The 17,407-nt window shown below is 51.4% G+C and overlaps 1 protein-coding gene across 5 annotated transcripts in view; it reads left to right on the top strand.

Moving 5' to 3' along the window:
- The window catches only part of dnc (phosphodiesterase dunce), a 1,419,595-nt gene that overhangs the window by 703,714 nt on the left and 698,474 nt on the right, over window positions 1–17,407 (top strand). The window contains exon 1 of one of the 5 annotated variants that reach the window (XM_071662488.1): window positions 10,752–12,061. The exons of the other annotated variants lie outside the window; for them this stretch is intronic. Within the exon in view, the coding sequence (XP_071518589.1) occupies window positions 11,553–12,061 (509 nt within the window). The 5' untranslated portion in view covers window positions 10,752–11,552. Of the gene's footprint in view, window positions 1–10,751; window positions 12,062–17,407 lie in introns of those variants that run through there. 5 annotated transcript variants of the gene reach the window in all.

Raw genomic sequence — 17,407 nt, 5'->3', positions numbered from 1 at the left:
GCGTTTCGCGCGCAGCGACGTGAATAAGGTCGAATGACATTACGTTACGCGATTGTGTTTGCTGCGGGTTTAGATGTCCAGTGGAATAGTGTCGTTCTTCCGACTTACCCAGCGACGTAATGTATGATGATCTTGGAGGAATGAGCTTAGAGCTGATTGTACGGCAATGGAGCGCAGTTACGTTAGGTGTATTGTGATGTGAAGAATTGTGGGTTTTACAAGTGTTCTATTTGTGTGTGTGTGTGTGTGTGTGTGTGTGTGTTCGGAAGCCATGACTCTATCTCGGTTATCCCTGTCTCACTTGTGGAAGCCATTGGTCCCAATCATCCATGTTCCACTTGTGGAAGCCATTGGTCCCAAGCATCCCTGTCTCACTTGTGGAAGCCATTGGTCCCAATCATCCATGTTCCACTTGTGGAAGCCATTGGTCCCAAGGATCCCTGTCTCACTTGTGGGAGCCATTGGTCCCAATCATCCCTGTCTCACTTGTGGGAGCCATTGGTCCCAAGCATCCCTGTCTCACTTGTGGGAGCCATTGGTCCCAATCACCCATATTCCGCGTGTGGGAGCCATAGGTCTCAGCCAGTCTTGTCCCACGTGTGGGAGCCACAGATCCCAACCAACGTATGTCCCTCGTGTGGGAACTATAGATCGTAACCATCCCCTGTCCCACTTGTGGGAGCCATAGATCCCAAGAACCCCGTCCCACTTGTAGGAGCCATATATCCCCAACCACCTCTGTCCCCACAAGTGGGACCCATAGATCCCAACCAACTCATAACCCACGAGTGGGAGCCATAGATCCCAGCTACTCATGTTTGGGGGTGTGTCCCAGAGAACGAGGCCCCCTCACCGGCCATGTTGCGTCCCACGCCACCGCTTGACTCCCATCTCCTCCTCCGCCTCCTCCGCCTCCTCCTCCTCCGCTCACCAAGGTCCCAGAGGACACTCCCCTTCCCTCTCCTCCCCTCCTTTACTCCTAGCCTCTTCCTCACTCCCCACCCTCCCCTCCCCACGTCCTCCCCTCACCCATTCTCTGCACGTCCACCACGCAGCGCCCTCTCTTCTATTCAACCCCCTCCTCCTCCTCCCCGTTACTTCCCTCGCCGCCACGCCCCCCACTCACTCCTCCCTTCGCCGCCCGCCCCTCCTCCCCTCGCCCCACCCACGGAGGTGAGGTGAGAGCGGGACAAGGCTGTCTTAACGGTAGAACAAGGTCATTCCTCCGTTACAACTTTATTCATCTCACCACATAACGCTAGAGGGGAATTGGGGGGGGGGGGGGGGGAAGAGCGCGCGCGCGCGCCCACTCGAAGCCCAGGTTGGGTGGTTAAACGGCGGACACCAACAGTACGAGTGACCACGTGGAACGTGACCACGTGCGACCTAATTATTACGTAAGCACGTGCCCACGTATTGCAAGATTTAACGTAGCACGTGACCCACGTGTTACAAATTGTCACGTCCCATGTGACCACGTGGTGTACGTGATCACGTGTGCACGTAGTATTAAGTGACCACGAACTGACGTCCAGCGAGGGAGTTCATCTGGTCCTCACCGTTGTGTGTTTGACGAAGGAATCCACTATGTGGGATACCCTCAGTGTGTGTGTGTGTGTGTGTGTGCCGCTCTTGTCCCTTGCTTTCGTCGCCTACCACATATGACTTGGACACTCCGGATATATATATATATATATATATATATATATATATATATATATATATATATATATATATATATATATATGCGTCGCTTCTCTACGTTTTTCATATATAGGAAATCATGGTTTCCTATAATTGCTTGATATATATATATCCCCTCCTGCACTCGTCTGCGTAAAAAGCCCACAGCTCCAGCGTCATCATGTCTTGGTCGTGCTGATGTGGTCTTTTGAGTGGCGTATGTCTACAGTCCAGTGGCCAGCGAACTGCTTCTGAATAGCAACGACTCGAACTGAATATGTGAATTGGCAACGTTAGAGTTGAGCACGTAAACACACCGTCTCTGTCCACAAGGCGAGAGGGGTTTGCACGGAGAGAATAGATAGATTCCCGAGGTCGAAGTATGACTTTCAAAAGATAAAATAATGTTCTGGGTTTTTATGGATTCATTATTCAACTCCAATAAATTCCCGAGATCGAAGTGTGACTTTGAGATGAATAAAGATGCTCTAGATTTTTATGGATTAATGTTCACCTCGAATGATTGCACTATTGCTTGTGGCTCCTGAGTTTTGAGTACTGGTTCCGATTGATCAGTTTTATGGTTCTGATGGATAGCATTTCGGTTCTTGTTTACCATCCTTACGGTTCTCATCAGACCGCTTGCGGTTATCGGGACTTTGTTGTATAATTATGATGAGACGTTTTATTTGGCAACTGTGAACTAACTTGCAATGAACATGAAGTGACTTCGTCTCTGCGTAACTGCCGTTTTCTTATGGCGATTATTAAGCTTTGAATTGTATACGAATCACTGTACAGTCTTGGCGGGTCTTCTTACACACCTTGAGTCAGTCTTTGCGGGTCTTCGAACAGATCCTGAGATTATCCTGGTCTTGTTCATGGTTGAGGAGGTGATATAGAGGGATGTCTTCATGGGGGAGCCATCCTGCCTGCACAAGATAAAAACATATTGGTATTCAGAAAGGAGTTCACATGATGATGATGATGATGTGTGAATAAGAAGTCGTGTTGTTTCTTTTATTTTTTTTGATGAATGGAGCGGGTGGTTCTGGTCGTCCATTTTGATGAGGTGTTTAGCATCATCGTCCCATGTGGACGTCTCCTTGCAAAGGCTTTTACTGCTTGTTGGCCTTTTACTGCTTGATGTTGTCCCCCCTAAAAGAAAACTGTTGCGTCATAGATAACCCGTTATGAATTCCGTCTCCACTTGTCGCCTCTGGAGCCAAGAATTCTTATCACCCCCCCCCCCCCCCCCCACCACTAAGTACGACTTTACGACCGTTAAGCACGACGGAACGACCGTCACACACAACAGTACGACTCTTGGGTATGATAATGATGCCCTGAGTTTGAGGACCCCCCTTCAAAACCCAGGATCCTTGTCGTATCTCAAAACTCAAATCTCATCCCGCCTCGTTGGGAGAAGGTTGAACCCCCAGATGAATTTTTTGTTCTCCTTTTGTACTGCAGTTGGAGGGTAGGGTTGGGTGTTGGTAGAGAAGGGGGGTGTCTTAATTCATCATGCATCCCGACCCATCTTGTAGGCGGTGACGCAAGAGAGAGGAGGACACAGATTGCACAGAAAGGTCCAAAGAGCGACTTGGGGTCTCACTGATTGGAATACATTATGGGAGTTACGTCCCCACAGCCAAGCCACCAATGCAGCCAGTAGATCTCCAAGACCTGGTCGTGAACCATCTCCCGCTCGACGCTTGAGTGTGAGTCCACACACAGAGGGAGGAGGCCTCTGTGGCGGGGCGCCCCTCACTGAACTTTTTGAGGGTGAGGCACCTCATGCCTTAAATTAAGGATGCTTATGGCAGTGTGAGGGGGGAGGAAACCTCATGACAGTGAGGGGCCATGGAGGGGAGAGGTTGGGGGAGGGGTCGGTCGTGACAGTGAGGGGCCAAGGAGGAAGGGGTGGGAAGGGTCGTGACAGTGAGGGGAAGGGTTTGTGGCTGTTTGGAATTGGCGTGACTTGGGAAGAGATTTGTGACGGTGACAAACAGTGGGACCCGCACCACCCTCCACCCCACAACATGACTTAGTGAGGAAGTTCGTGTGGCAGAAAATGAGGTGATGAGAGCAAGGTATGCCTCACGACGCCCGTCTCCCGCCGTATCGCCAGCGAGAATTACCAACGGGAACCGATGTGAGAAAAATAGTTTGTATGTGTGCACACACACCCCCCCATCCCCATTTTCTATTCCACTCCGTTTCCCCCCCTCCTCCTGCTGAAGCGCTTCCCCCCGACGGGGTCCTGTGTATAATACTCGTTTTTTTTCTGATGTATGCCTTCGGAATGATCGTGTAATACTTTATTAAAACCCATGATCAGAATTTTCTTCATTCTTCGCCACCCAATCTAGGCTGTTTATTATGATTCTCTCTCTCTCTCTCTCTCTCTCTCTCTCTCTCTCTCTCTCTCTCTCTCTCTCTCCATAGAAGATCAGCCAGTTTGGACAGTTTATATATACATATACCTGAGAGTCACTGTGGCGTGTGAACTCTTCATACGTACACGTCAGTCAAGTCTGTACGGGTGTGTACCCAGGTCAGGTGCTTTGGGGCGGGTGGCGGCCACCGTGTTACTACACCACACGGAACTAGGAGCAAGGAGAGAGAGGAGAGAGAGAGAGAGAGAGAGAGAGAGAGAGAGAGAGAGAGAGAGAGAGAGAGAGAGTTGTTGGCCGGTGGAAGATAAGTATTCTGCGCATGTCCAGTTGCGCAGTGACGTGCGCCTGCATAACGATAGCTCCAGCAGCAGCATCCCCCCGCCCCTCCCAGCCATAGGGCATTGGAAGGGAGGCGAGGACGTGTTGTTTTAGATGATGTAACGACACCGTGTTGTGTGTGTGTGTGTGTGTGTGTGTGTGTGTGTGTGTGTGTGTGTGTGTGTGTGGTGTGTGTGTGTGTGTATCACTTGAGAATGGTGATGTTTTTACAAGGAGGACGAAATGAGAGGTTACGGGAGGTTTAGCTTATCGTCGTGACGTCATACGTTACTCAGTTTCACAACGTACTGCACATCGTCATCAGAACCTCCCGTTCGCGAATGTTACGAAGCGGTATTACCCGTAAGCGCGCGCGTGCGAGAGAGAGAGAGAGAGAGAGAGAGAGAGAGAGAGAGAGAGAGAGAGAGAGAGAGCTGATGCCTATATTTCTTTTATTTCCCATTTTCTTTTTGCGGCTTGTATCGGGACCCATCACTCTACCAGACATACTGATATCCCTCCACCACTGTCATACTACATGGTCCGTATTTCATACCCTCCCCCATCACCCTGCCTGCATCCTACCCTTGCACGTGGTCGCACGCGGGTCGTGCGCGTCACGTGTGTCCACCACTGTGAGCACTTGGTTCGTTAACTTGAGTTAAGGAGACAGTGTCAGTTCTGCCATCCGTAAAGAGTCAAAGGTTCCGCTCATTAATATATATATATATATATATATATATATATATATATATATATATATATATATATATATATATATATATATATGTGTGTGTGTGTATATACTATCCGCCATCTATTGTTACAAAGTTCACCCCACTCCTGGTAATGTTCACCACGCTCTTAGAAATGTTCATCACGCCCCTGGTACTGTTAACCACGCCCCTGGTACTGTTCACCACTCCCCTGGTACTGTTCACCACTCCCCTGGTACTGTTCACCACTCCCCTGATACTGTTCACCACTCTCCTGGCACTGTTCACCACTCCCCTGGTATTGTTCACCACGCCCCTGGTACTGTTCACCACTCCCCTGGCACTGTTCACCACGCCCCTGGTACTGTTCACCACGCCCCTGGTACTGTTCACCACGCCCCTGGTACTGTTCACTACGCCCCTGGAACTGTTCATCACGCCCCTGGTTCTGTTAACCACGCTGTTGTTACTGTTCACCACGCCCCTGGTACTGTTCACCACGCCCCTGGTACTGTTCATCACACCCCTGGTTCTGTTCATCACGCCCCTGGTACTGTTCACCACGCCCCTGGTACTGTTCACCACGCCCCTGGTACTGTTCATCACACCCCTGGTTCTGTTCATCACGCCCCTGGTACTGTTCACCACGCCCCTGGTACTGTTCATCACGCCCCTGGTACTGTTCATCACACCCCTGGTTCTGTTCATCACGCCCCTGGTACTGTTCACCACTCCCCTGGTACTGTTCACCACGCCCCTGGCATTGTTCACCACTCCCCTGGCACTGTTCACCACTCCCCTGGCACTGTTCACCACTCCCCTGGCACTGTTCACCACTCCCCTGGTACTGTTCACCACTCCCCTGGTATTGTTCACCACGCCCCTGGTATTGTTCACCACGCCCCTGGGTACTGTTCACCACGCCCCTGGGTACTGTTCAGTCTTCACGTTGTACTCGCAGTCCGCCCGTGCGACGGGTCCCCTGAGGCGTATCCCCTCGAGTTGCGTACATCACAGGCGTATGCCTCACCCATGTCCCCCGTGGCGTTAATGATTCAGCGTTCCCTCGCCATATGTTCTCCCGATGACAACCTCTCCATTCCATGGTGATCATTCTGTTCTCCCAATCTCCACCTTGATTCAGTCATACGTAATACTCGACCCCACCCCTTCCTTTACCTTAGCGTTGGAGGGCCGACATGTGTGTTTCCTAGTGTTCTTCGTGTTGTGTTTCTGTGTGCCTTCTCTTCCCTCGGCAATCTCCGTCGTTCTGTGCCAGAGGCAGCACACCCGTGTCTCGCCTCTGCACGCCAGACACACACCCTTTCAGCGTCTCTCCTCTGGCGTGCGACCACATCTCAAATGGCTTCGCGTCACTTCTGCTCGCGTCGCTCGACAGGGAGGTAATTGGCTCGCAGTGTTACAAGATAAAGGGTTGACGTATTATTTGCCTGTGGCCCCTTTTTTGCCGTTGGTGGTGGTTAAAGCAGAAGCCACTTCGTCTTGAAACAACGACTTCTACTGTAGTCCGTCCCATTTTCACGTTCCTCCTCAAACCAGCGACCTGCCCCGTTCGTTCCATTTCGCATTCCGCTTCGAAACAACGATTTGTACACTTCGTTCCATTTTCACGTTCCTCCTCAAACCAGCGACCTGTTCCGTTCGTTTCATTTCGCATTCCTCTTCGAAACAACGATTTGTACACTTCGTTCCATTTCACGTTCCTCCTCAAACCAGCGACCTGTCCCGTTCGGTCCATTTCGCATTCCGCTTCGAAACAGCGATCTGTACACTTCGTTCCATTCACATTCCTCTTCAAACCAGCGACGTGTCCCGTTTGTTCCATTTCACATTCCGCTTCGAAACAACGATCTGTACACTTCGTTCCATTTCACGTTCCTTCGGGTTACGTTCCTTTAGATTTAGTTGTTTTCCCACACCCTCAAGACATCTGTGACCCGTAGTACCAAGCTAAAGCTTTGTGTGGTGTAAATCTCTATCGTTTCACCTAAGCAACCCCCAGCACTTGTCAGCCCAGACGTCCAGGTCTCTTACCGCCTCGCTACTGTGTATGTAAAGGAACCATTACGACTTAAAACCCCTCTGTCCTCGTCTTTCCCTTGCTTGATAATTGCATTAACCCGGTCATTTTTTGATATACCTTTAGTACAGCTTTAACAGGGACCTTTAACTGCCTGAAAGCCTGCCTTTCCTCAGCCAGCCCTATCCACAGTTCCTTAACTTTCTGATTACGATATCTCTTTCACCTCATGCACGTATCACGTATGTGCACAAGATACAAGCACTTAAACTTTTCACAGTTTTCTTCAGACGACTAGCAGCTGGTTGGACACTCGCACCATTTTCTTTTATCATTATACTCCAAACAACATCGTCTCTGTTTGATTCACGTACCCACGTCCCTCCGTTTAAGTCATCCCTGTTTTCGAACTCGCTTTGCACAATAGGAAAGATATTCCTGTTTCTACCACGTCTGACTCATTCCCCCCCTTCCACCCATCTCTCTCTGTCTCACAATCTGGAGATAAAGCCTATTCATCTCATGTTTTTTGCAAGTGGGAGAACAAATCGTTTTCTCCAAGTTTCATATTTGATTGTTATTATTCTGCAGTCAGCGACCTAATCTTAGGCTTTGACATGATCCTTACCCTTTGGGTGAAAGGTGAGGAGGTTGGAGTGAAGGTGCGTGTGACCTGAGTAACAATGATTTCAATGAAGATGAGTTTATCGAGGGTGCATTGAAGATGATGCGTATGCCGGGGGTGAAAGTGAGTTGAAGTGAAACGAGGTGTTCGTGGTGAAGATGCGCTTGACGATGACATCTTCCCTCCGTAGTGAAGAGTGATGGTGAGGGAGAGTGAGGGGGAAGAACGTATTACATTCCCCTCTTGCGATTGTTAGCGTTTTTACTCACTGTCATTTTCTTTCAATGCCTTTTTGAGAATTGTGCGTACGTCATCATCCTTTCTCCGGATTGCCTCGTGTGTTACGTTAACACACTGGTGGATCTTCTCACCTTCCCTTCCCCCTATTGTCTTCCTCACCTTCTTAGTTCACCATCTTTTCTTAGGAAGATATATATTGTCGACTTCGTCTGGCCTCTGAAATGATTTCTAGCAGGTGTTCCCTCAACTTATCCCCCTCATTCTTTCGTTTATGAAGGGAATGCTACACACACACACACACACACACACACACACACACACACACACACACACAGTGTCCTCAGGTTACGCACAAGGATTCCTATAGTGGACAGTATACCAAAACGAGCGTCAGAGGCGTAACACAGATGCCAGCATGGTCTAGTAAAAGCAGTGATTCTCAATGGATCCCACTCCTCGCGGAGTGCAAGGGAGGGACATCAACAGTTGGAGCTGCAGGCGTATCTCCATATAATTATGCTGAGGGAGTGTGTGTGTGTGTGTGTGTGTGTGTGTGTGTATCCGGTGTGTCTAATTAGCATAGTTGCCACAACCCTCACCCCGGAAACCCGGTCCTCTGTTCGCATCACTCTTGGCGTATCGTTTCCTCCTTTCGTCCGTCCTTTCCAGCAGGAACGACGCTGTTTTCTTCAAAGATCCCTGGCCTTTACACCCCTAGAACATGACGGCACGACCCGGCACGACCCACGACCACAGTTTTACTACAAGCCTTGAGCACGACGGTACGACCCCTGTGGGTTTAAATCCTCGGCTTGGCTTTCGACCGAACCCCTAAGATTCCGGTTTTAAAGGCCGTGGTGGTCTACATACCCAAGGGCTGCTGCACCCGTCGTGCTCAGCGTCTTAAGTATGCTTGATAGATGAAGGATTGAGTAAATGGCAGGCGCAGAGTTACGACCATCGCCTCTCAAGTAAACCATCGCCTCTCAAGGTAAACAAAGTGTACTGGTAGCAGTTCTTACCCTATAACCCCGATCCACTGCTTCCGATTCGATAGTGCCCTTCCCCGAAAGTTGATGGAGAGGTTTCGTGCATAATCACTCGTGCCATTTAGCCCAATTGGCCTTTGAACTTTGTAGAATCTCAAGAGTCTTTCAACCTTCCCTCTCCCACCACCACCACCCGCGTGCCCCGTCCTCCAAGCCGTAATTGACGTGTGGCGCAGGTAATTCCCCTTATAACTGCAACCGTAAGTTTAGGACGTGGTTCATATATATTTTTTCAAGAGTCGATCGCATGTCAACGTGTAGGGGCGGAAGTGTATGTTGGTTTAGCCTCTCCACCAAAGGGAACTGGAGTGAGTCCTTGCTCGCCAGCATTGTGGTCATAGACGTCGACTCCCCGACTTTGCGTCCGAGTGTCCTCACGCACCAGTGGCTGACGAGAAAGGATGTCTCCCTCCCGCCTTAAGACGTGGATCAGTCGAAAAACCCGTCCTCTCTCGCACTCTTATACCCTCCTTCCCTCCTGCCTCACACATACACACACGCAGACACTAACACAATACCCACACACACACACACACATACACACAGAGTACCCAGTACGCGAGTGTTGTGTGTGTTGTGTGTGTGTTCGTCACCCGGTCGATCGGTATTGGCACGCATTATGAGCGGCCTTAAAATAATTCCTTTCTGCGGGGCGCCTGGCATTCCCCGGGACCCTTAGTTCAACACACCGTCAGCTGAGCAAGGTCGACCACGACGACGGTTGCTGCGTAACGAATTTCCCCGTTCCTGTATCAAGTCTCCTCCGCCCGGCAGGGAGGTGGGTGGGTAACTTGCCCTTCCGATCATCCGATGTGTGTCGAAACCCTCGCTCGTGGGCTTGTGCGTCTGTTTCTCGTGAGGCGAGAATGAATGGAATTCTGGGAAGAAGCTGGTAAATGATTGATGCTGGCGAGGTTCTGTGTGTGTGTGTGTGTGTGTGTGTGTGTGTGTGTGTGTGTGTGTGTGTGTGTGTGTGTTGAGGGGGTGTGGAGGCGTTGTTGGTGTTGCGCTAGAGGTATAAACATGAGTGGCCTGGGGATTGGGGTAAGGGGGGAAGGTGGGTTAGTGGTGGAGCTGGCTGGCTGGCTGGCTGGCTGGCTCCCTCCCTCGCCTACCTCCCCCGCGCATCTCCTGTCCGTCCGAGTGAGTTCTCAGTCTACGGTGAGGACCGTGAGAGCCCAGGCGTTCATATTTTTTCTCTGTCTGTCTCTCTCGTGGTGGTGTCGGTGGTCGTATCGTGTAGCGGAGGAGGTGGTGGCCCGGAGTGAGGCCACAGCAGCACGAGCAGGTCCTCCCCCTCCCTCGTGGTGGTTTGAAACTCGTGGTGGCGAGCGGGCCAGCGCGCGTGCGGGGCCTTCCTTCCCTCCCTCTCTCTGTCTCTCTCTCTCTCTCTCTCTCTCTCTCTCTCTCTCTCTCTCTCTCTCTCTCTCTCTCTCTCTCTCTCTCTCTCTCTCTCGCGGCCCTTCAGCTCGCCCCGGCGCCAAGAATAGTGTGTGTGTGCGTGATGGAGTGTGGGCCCCCGTGACGTTTCAGGTGGTACTGGTGGTGCCAGAACCAGGCCTCTCCGACGCCAGTACCAGTAACATCATCCACCTCACCCACCATCCCCTCCTCCTCCTCCTCTTACTCCTCCTCCTCCTCCTCCTCCTCCTCCTCCTCCGCCACCACAACCCTCACTGCAGACTCTTATCCTTCACACACACACACACACACACACACACACAGCACCACCCCCACAAAATTAGTTCTCCTCCTCCTCCACGAACCCCTTCCATTACATTCCCACTCTCGCCCTCGTCAAACAGGGACTTTGCTCCCTATTGATCCAAGACTCTCGCCGTTAGATTCGTGTGATGAAGAAGGCCATAAGGGGAAGCTGGATGGAGGTCCTCATGAAACGTTGCTGCAGCCAGCCATTGTGTGTGTCTCTGTGTGTGTTTGTGTCTCTGTGTGTGTATGGGAGAGAGGGAGTGAGAGCTGAGGCGGTGGTTCAGTAGTGGTGAGTGAGGGAGCGGGGCGACTGGCCTCTCTCTTTTGCTGTTGGTGGTGGCGGCGGCGGTGGTGGAGGAGGAGGTGCGTGGCGCGTCACACGTGGGCTGCGCGGTGTTTGCGTGCATGTGTGTGTTTGTATGGTGTTGTGGTGGCGTCGCGGGAGCACTACATAACACTACCTTAACATCTCGGGCCCCCCCCCCTCGTCTGGCTCGCCTTACTGGCTAACCGCATGATCCTCCGTGTGATTGACTGTGGCGTCGAGCCAAGTGAGTGATGTACGGCTAGTGCCGGGGGCGTGAGAGGAGGAGGAGGAGGAGGAGGAGAAGAGGGGGTTGTTGGTGTTGGGTCGGTCGGTCGGTGAGGCTGGTGTTGACACTGTGTGAACAGGTCGCCGGCGGCGGCGTCGCAGCCCTGGCACACCGGCGGGTCATCCTGGAGGAACCGCCCGGTTCCCCAGAGGAGGCCGTAGCCCCAGTGGTGCCGCCCATGGTGCCCACGGGTGCGGCGGCTCCGTGTGAGGTGAAGCTCCGGGGTCAGCCTGGCAGGAGGGAGGGCAACCCCTTTCGGCACCGCGGAAGGACCCCGTCTGGCGAGCAGGGGTGCGGTGGGCGTGTGCCAGAGAGCCAGCTCAGTTCCGAGTTAGCCAAGGGATCTTGGCGCATTACCTCTCGTGGCGACGCCGAAGTCCACCTTTCGCAGCGCAGCTTCTCCTTCAGGGAACGTTCCGACTCCCTAGGCAGCACAGGTTCCCTACACCCGCACGCTAACGTCCCACCCACCCGCGCTCACCATCTGTCTATGGACCTTGAATTACCGGACGCAGCTCTCCGGCAGAACCTGACCGTCAACCATTCGTTCCCCGACCTGTACGACATGGCCGGCCGCGATAAACTGCCACGGACGCTCTCCACATCAGCGCTCCGCATCAAGAACCGCTCCATCTTCTGGGAGAAGTTTTGGCACAGTCCACAGGAACCACGAGTAGGAAGCAAACTGTGAGTACCATTGGTGATGGGATCGACACGTTCTAGTGGTGGCTAGTGATTACTCCCCCCCTGTTACTTAGTTCCCTTAAAAGCACGACGGTACGACCTCCCTGGGTATCGTAGCATGGATTTTGACCTGACCCTTAATAGAGGGTCGTACCGAAGAGCTGTACCGTCTTGCTGTCAAGGGATTGATTATTGTGTGAGTGCTCTGGTGTTGGGTTGGGTTCCCTGGTACTGGCGGGAAATTTATGGTCTGTCCAGTTTAGCACGGTGTCCCCCTCTCTGTTCGCGGAGATTAAACCGTATAGTATCGTAGTGGCAAATCAGTCATAACAGATTCCTATGCATCCCTGTGTATTCCCATCATCACAGTGCTCCCCAGCCCTCAGTCGTCCATAGCCCCCATTCCCACTAAACCTTCCTTCCTTCCAGTTCGTTATCTCTCTCTCCCTAGATATATCCCATATCACATTCTACCTCAGCCATCAATCCGGATAGAGTTCTCCAGCCTTCCATTCTCCCCTTAGGCCCGTCTCGCTGAGTCGACAGCCATCTCGCACCTCCACTTAATTCCTCCCGCACCCCACCACCTGCCGCTAGTCCATGATTAGGTTTACACACCCGCACCCCTCGCCACACACACACACACACACACGTTAACTCGTAAGGCCTACACTGATAAACGTTCACATGTAAGTAAAACTTGAGGGAGATTGACAGTGAGGCGTACACCGATCATCATGAGATAGACATATACTATAATTATGAAACTTCTTTATGTAGGACTGATTTCAGCTGGATCATGTTAGTTGAGATGATGGTTCGATACAGCATCGTCCTTGGATGTGGTGGTGGTGGATGTTTTTTTGAGGTTCTTGTGTTGGTCCAGCTTAACACGGCTGTGTGGTGGTTGTGGTCATCACCACACACAACATCCCCGTCCCCTGGAGTGTGGGCGGTCGTCGGCTGCATCGACCCCGACAGACCAATGTTGTGGTGCTGGTTCTGTGGTCCGGAGGGCCAGCAGTGCAACCCAAAACACACAGACTCGGTCGTGGCTGGAGGTGCGGAGGGAGGGAGGCGGTGGCTGCGTAGACCGCACATGGGTTGTGACATCAGGTTCAGCCCAGCGTTGTGAGTGTGTGTGTGTGTGTGATGGGGGAGGAGGAGGAGGTTGTAGGGAATGGCACAACCTAAACTGTGGCGTGGGACTGTGGTTGGGAGAGGAAGGCTGTAGAAACTATTACTTAATTTGGCACACTGTTACGGCATCCTTCCCTTTTTTTTAAACGACCAGTGTTGCGTTAATGTGAGTGAGTGGAGAAGGGTCGTCCTCGATCACAGACTGACCCAGATGTCAGAGGCATCTCGGGTAGGGGGAGGGACGGGAGGGAAGTGTACGGTTGGCCCGTACAAATATTACTGCCCCTTAAGCCTTGTTACGGTGTCTAGTGTGTGTGACGCACTGGAACGGGCCTCTCACTCACAGTCATCATTTTAAGGGCCTTCCTCCTCCTCCTCCTCCTTCACCCTCTCCCTCCCTCACACCCCCTTTCCGTTAATTAGCCATCCGCTTCCCTCGACACTTGCTCGGCGTGATGACGTGCCTCGTTCAGGTTTTTGGAGGTTGCGACCATAGTAGTTGTCTGATATTTCAGCGTCGCTGGTGGTTTTGAAGTGCGTTTCCTCGTTCGGCCTGATCGCTTTTAGAAAAAAAAAAGAAAGGAAAAAAAAATCTCTTTGGAGGCTCCTGTTAACCTCGCTGGTCTCTCTCTCTCTCTCTCTCTCTCTCTCTCTCTCTCTCTCTCTCTCTCTCTCTCTCTCTCTCTCTCTCTCTCTCTCTCTCTCTCTCTCTCTCTCTCAGCCTGATATTTAACTAACCCTACTCCCCCCTTCAACTCCCTCCACCTCGGTAGACGCTGACCTCTGACCTTACGTCATGAATGGACTTGTCGGAAATTATAGTGATGGTATTAAGCAGTCTTGCGACGAGAGGGCCTCGGGGGTCACTGCAAGGTCTCCCCCCGCCCAGTTAGTGGATTCCCAGGTCTAGCGTTCCCTATTCTCCTTCCACACACCCCTCCCTCTCCTCCTCCTCCCTCCTTCCCTCCCTCTAGGCAGAAAACGTACTTCAACGGGCATGAGAGAAAACGTGACCCCTCCCGATTGCTCTCGCTGCCCCGCAGTTGTTGTGTAGAAATGATTACATTTGAGAGAGAACTTAGGCGTTGGTATGGAGGCTTACGTGTGAGGGATATGTTTATGATGAAGGTGTGATGAGTTTAAGTAGTCGTACATCAAAGATGGCGTCGAGGTGAACGAAACTGAAGATCTTTATGAGTATTTGTGGTTTCAGTCCACAGGAAATGGTTAAATGTATAAATGTCACGACCGGATAGCAAAGTATAGATGTCACACCTTTTCTTTAGAGAGGAGACTGTGGAAAATACAGTCTTAAGAATCTATCTTATATGGACTCGAATGAATCCTACCGAACATGAACCTCTGGGTTGAATGTAAAGCGAAGGGACTGGATACCTCAGACGTGTGAGTTGACTTCAGAGGAAGGGCGTTGCACAAGAGGGAGTTTACCACAGGGGAAAGGGTGTGTCTTGAGGTAGCATGCACCCTGAAATAGGGTGGTGCATCTGAAGCGCAGGGTTTGCGTTGCACTATAAGGGAGTAAGGTGTACATAGACCCAAACCACACCGTCGGAATGGCTCTGACCAACAGTACAGCAATGGTTACTTGTGTCTGGTGTGGCGGCGAACGAGGGAGGGTGCTGTGGTAGCGGGCAGGGGGGCGCGTGAAATGGACCCTTCTGAACCACCTCTCTGGCAGAGAGTGTCGCCCTTGCTTTGGGTGTTAAGGGCAGACTTCACCTTCTGTAGGGAGACAGAAGTAAGTCCAACGCTAGTAAAGAATGTGCGCAATAGACTGTAACTACTGTTGCTTTGTTGATATAAGACGGTACTACATGGACAGCGTAAAGCACTGCTGTTGCCACTTTATTGAGTATGCAGAATTTCTTTGTATAGCTCCCCTTCCTTAACGAGGTAGCGCCAGGAACAAACAGACATTGGCTTCATTTGCACCCATCACATCTCGGGTCCCTCGTGTATAATACACCGACACCAAGGTCTGCCATCCTCAGCCTCTTCCACGGTTTGATTTGACCGCTTGATGAGCATTGGTTCAATCTGTTGACAACACGTCGTACTAACGCGCGCACACACACACACACACACACACACACACACACACACACACACACACACATTAACCCAATTCACCCTATCTACCGCAAGTCTTTTCCCCTCCCGGATATTCACACACCACGATATCCTAAAGCCTCCTCCTCCTCCACTCCATCCTTCTGTATCTCTCCCGGCGTCCCCCTCACTCCCTCACACATCTGACGTAGAGGTCCTCCTCCTCCGTCTCACTTCGCTCATCTTCTCCATATGTTTGAATCACTCCAGCACATCCTGGTCGGCCATCAAAATCAGATTGTATGTACTACTACACCCTCACTCTCTAACACTGTTATTCCCTACATGATCAACTCGCCCCATACCACATACCATCCTCTGGCATTTCTTTTCCAACACCTTCAACTCTTTTCCTTCGTGCATTCACTGGCCCAAGATTCGCTTCCATGCAACACTCGGGACCGTTTTACCTTCAGATGTACCCATCTTTGCTCTCGCAAAAACACTTGACCTGGCTCTCCACACGCCATAGATATATTGCTCCCAGAACCTTTCCCATTCCCAGATGCCTACAACGCTCCACTTCTTGCAGGTCCTCCTCATTCAACTCTACACTCAAAACGATCGTGTCTCGCACCTCTTCTGCTCCTCGTGACATTACTTTTCTTCAGATTTGACTCACGACTCCCTCACTTCATACACCATCCCAGAGAGTGACTCCAGCTTCTAAGGCTTCTCTCCGGAGTCTGCCACCAGTCGTGTCATCTGCGAACAGTCAATAGTAACCTACTACCCTGTCCCAGTTCGCGGTTCCATTTGTGATCAGATTCAACAGCCACGGTGACATTACAGCTTCAGTGGGAACCACTCACCAGTCCTCCTTTCTTACTCGCATAAACTTCTTACTCTCCTAGTAAAGACAGAATTTTTATATATAAACTACCAGAGATATAAACTAAACATCGTATGAGAATGTCTTTCCTTTACTCACCTGTGTGCATTAAAGTCAGCCTTTATTATGCTTTGCAAAGCTTACTTTTGAAGTAGCCAGGTTTCTCTACATACGAGCGGATCGTAGCGCAGCAGCACTATGACGTAACTCCGATCCCATCTGTTAGGCCGCTGTCATACGCATCGACTTCCCGCCACCGTGCATGGCACGGCCCCCGTGCATTATTCCAAGGAGCGCGCCGTTGTGCGGACGAACTAAATTCGTGAATGACCGGGCACGACCGCGAGCCATACATGCCCATCAGTTGGCCTCTGGTCACTCAGTCGTCGTGGATGCTCATGAACCATTGCCGTATTTGTACTATCTGTATCTCAAACCAAAACAACAGATAAACTTTTTAACCTTGTATGAAGGGTTAAGAAGTGACGAGACGAAGGAAAAAAAAAAAAGTTTTTCAATTACTTCAGAATGTCCCAAAAGGCAAGTTCTGATGAGCTACTGAATCGGTGAAGACCTCTACTTCACACGCGCCATTACTCGAAAAAAAAAAAAGACGCCAAACTCTTGGGATATTAGACTGAGCACATCCCATCCCCCCTAGCACATCCCATCCCATCCCCTTCCCCAGGGCGGCTGTGGTTTCCGTCCTTGACTTGTATTGTTCGAGGCTTTTATCCCAGATAAACCGGTCTGTCTTGCACCAGGGCTGATTAGCAGTGCCACATCAATAGCGCCATCAACGTCCCCCATTACCAGGGAAGTTTGGAACGGTCCACACCCCCACAGAAGTGTTCTTCTGTCTTGCACGGTGGTTCGTAGTAGGATGATGAGTGCTGGACATGGGCCCTTTTGGCGTGGCGGAATGGAACGGCAAAGTCTCGTCCTGTCTGAACACGTCAGTCCAGTTCTGCGTACTTTTTCACGCCAGACACGTCGCGTCGTTATATGAAAGGGGTACTTCGTAGTGTGACTACAGGCGGCTGTGAACGGCATGCTGCCGTGGTCGAAGCGTGTGACAGCGTGGATGAACGACACCCATACAGGACTGCTGTTCGGAGGGGAAGTCGATGCGTCTGAAAGCGGCCGTGGGGTTCAAAGAGGGCGTGTCATGCAGTCCCCTCTGGATCCGACAGCGACGGTGAGGAGGAGAGTCGCACTCGACCACAGAGTACCTCGTATGAGGATGT

The sequence above is a fragment of the Panulirus ornatus genome, chromosome 6 (genome assembly GCF_036320965.1).
Source record: "Panulirus ornatus isolate Po-2019 chromosome 6, ASM3632096v1, whole genome shotgun sequence".
NCBI classification, from domain to species: domain Eukaryota; kingdom Metazoa; phylum Arthropoda; class Malacostraca; order Decapoda; family Palinuridae; genus Panulirus; species Panulirus ornatus.
This window is presented reverse-complemented; position numbering and strand designations above follow the sequence as displayed.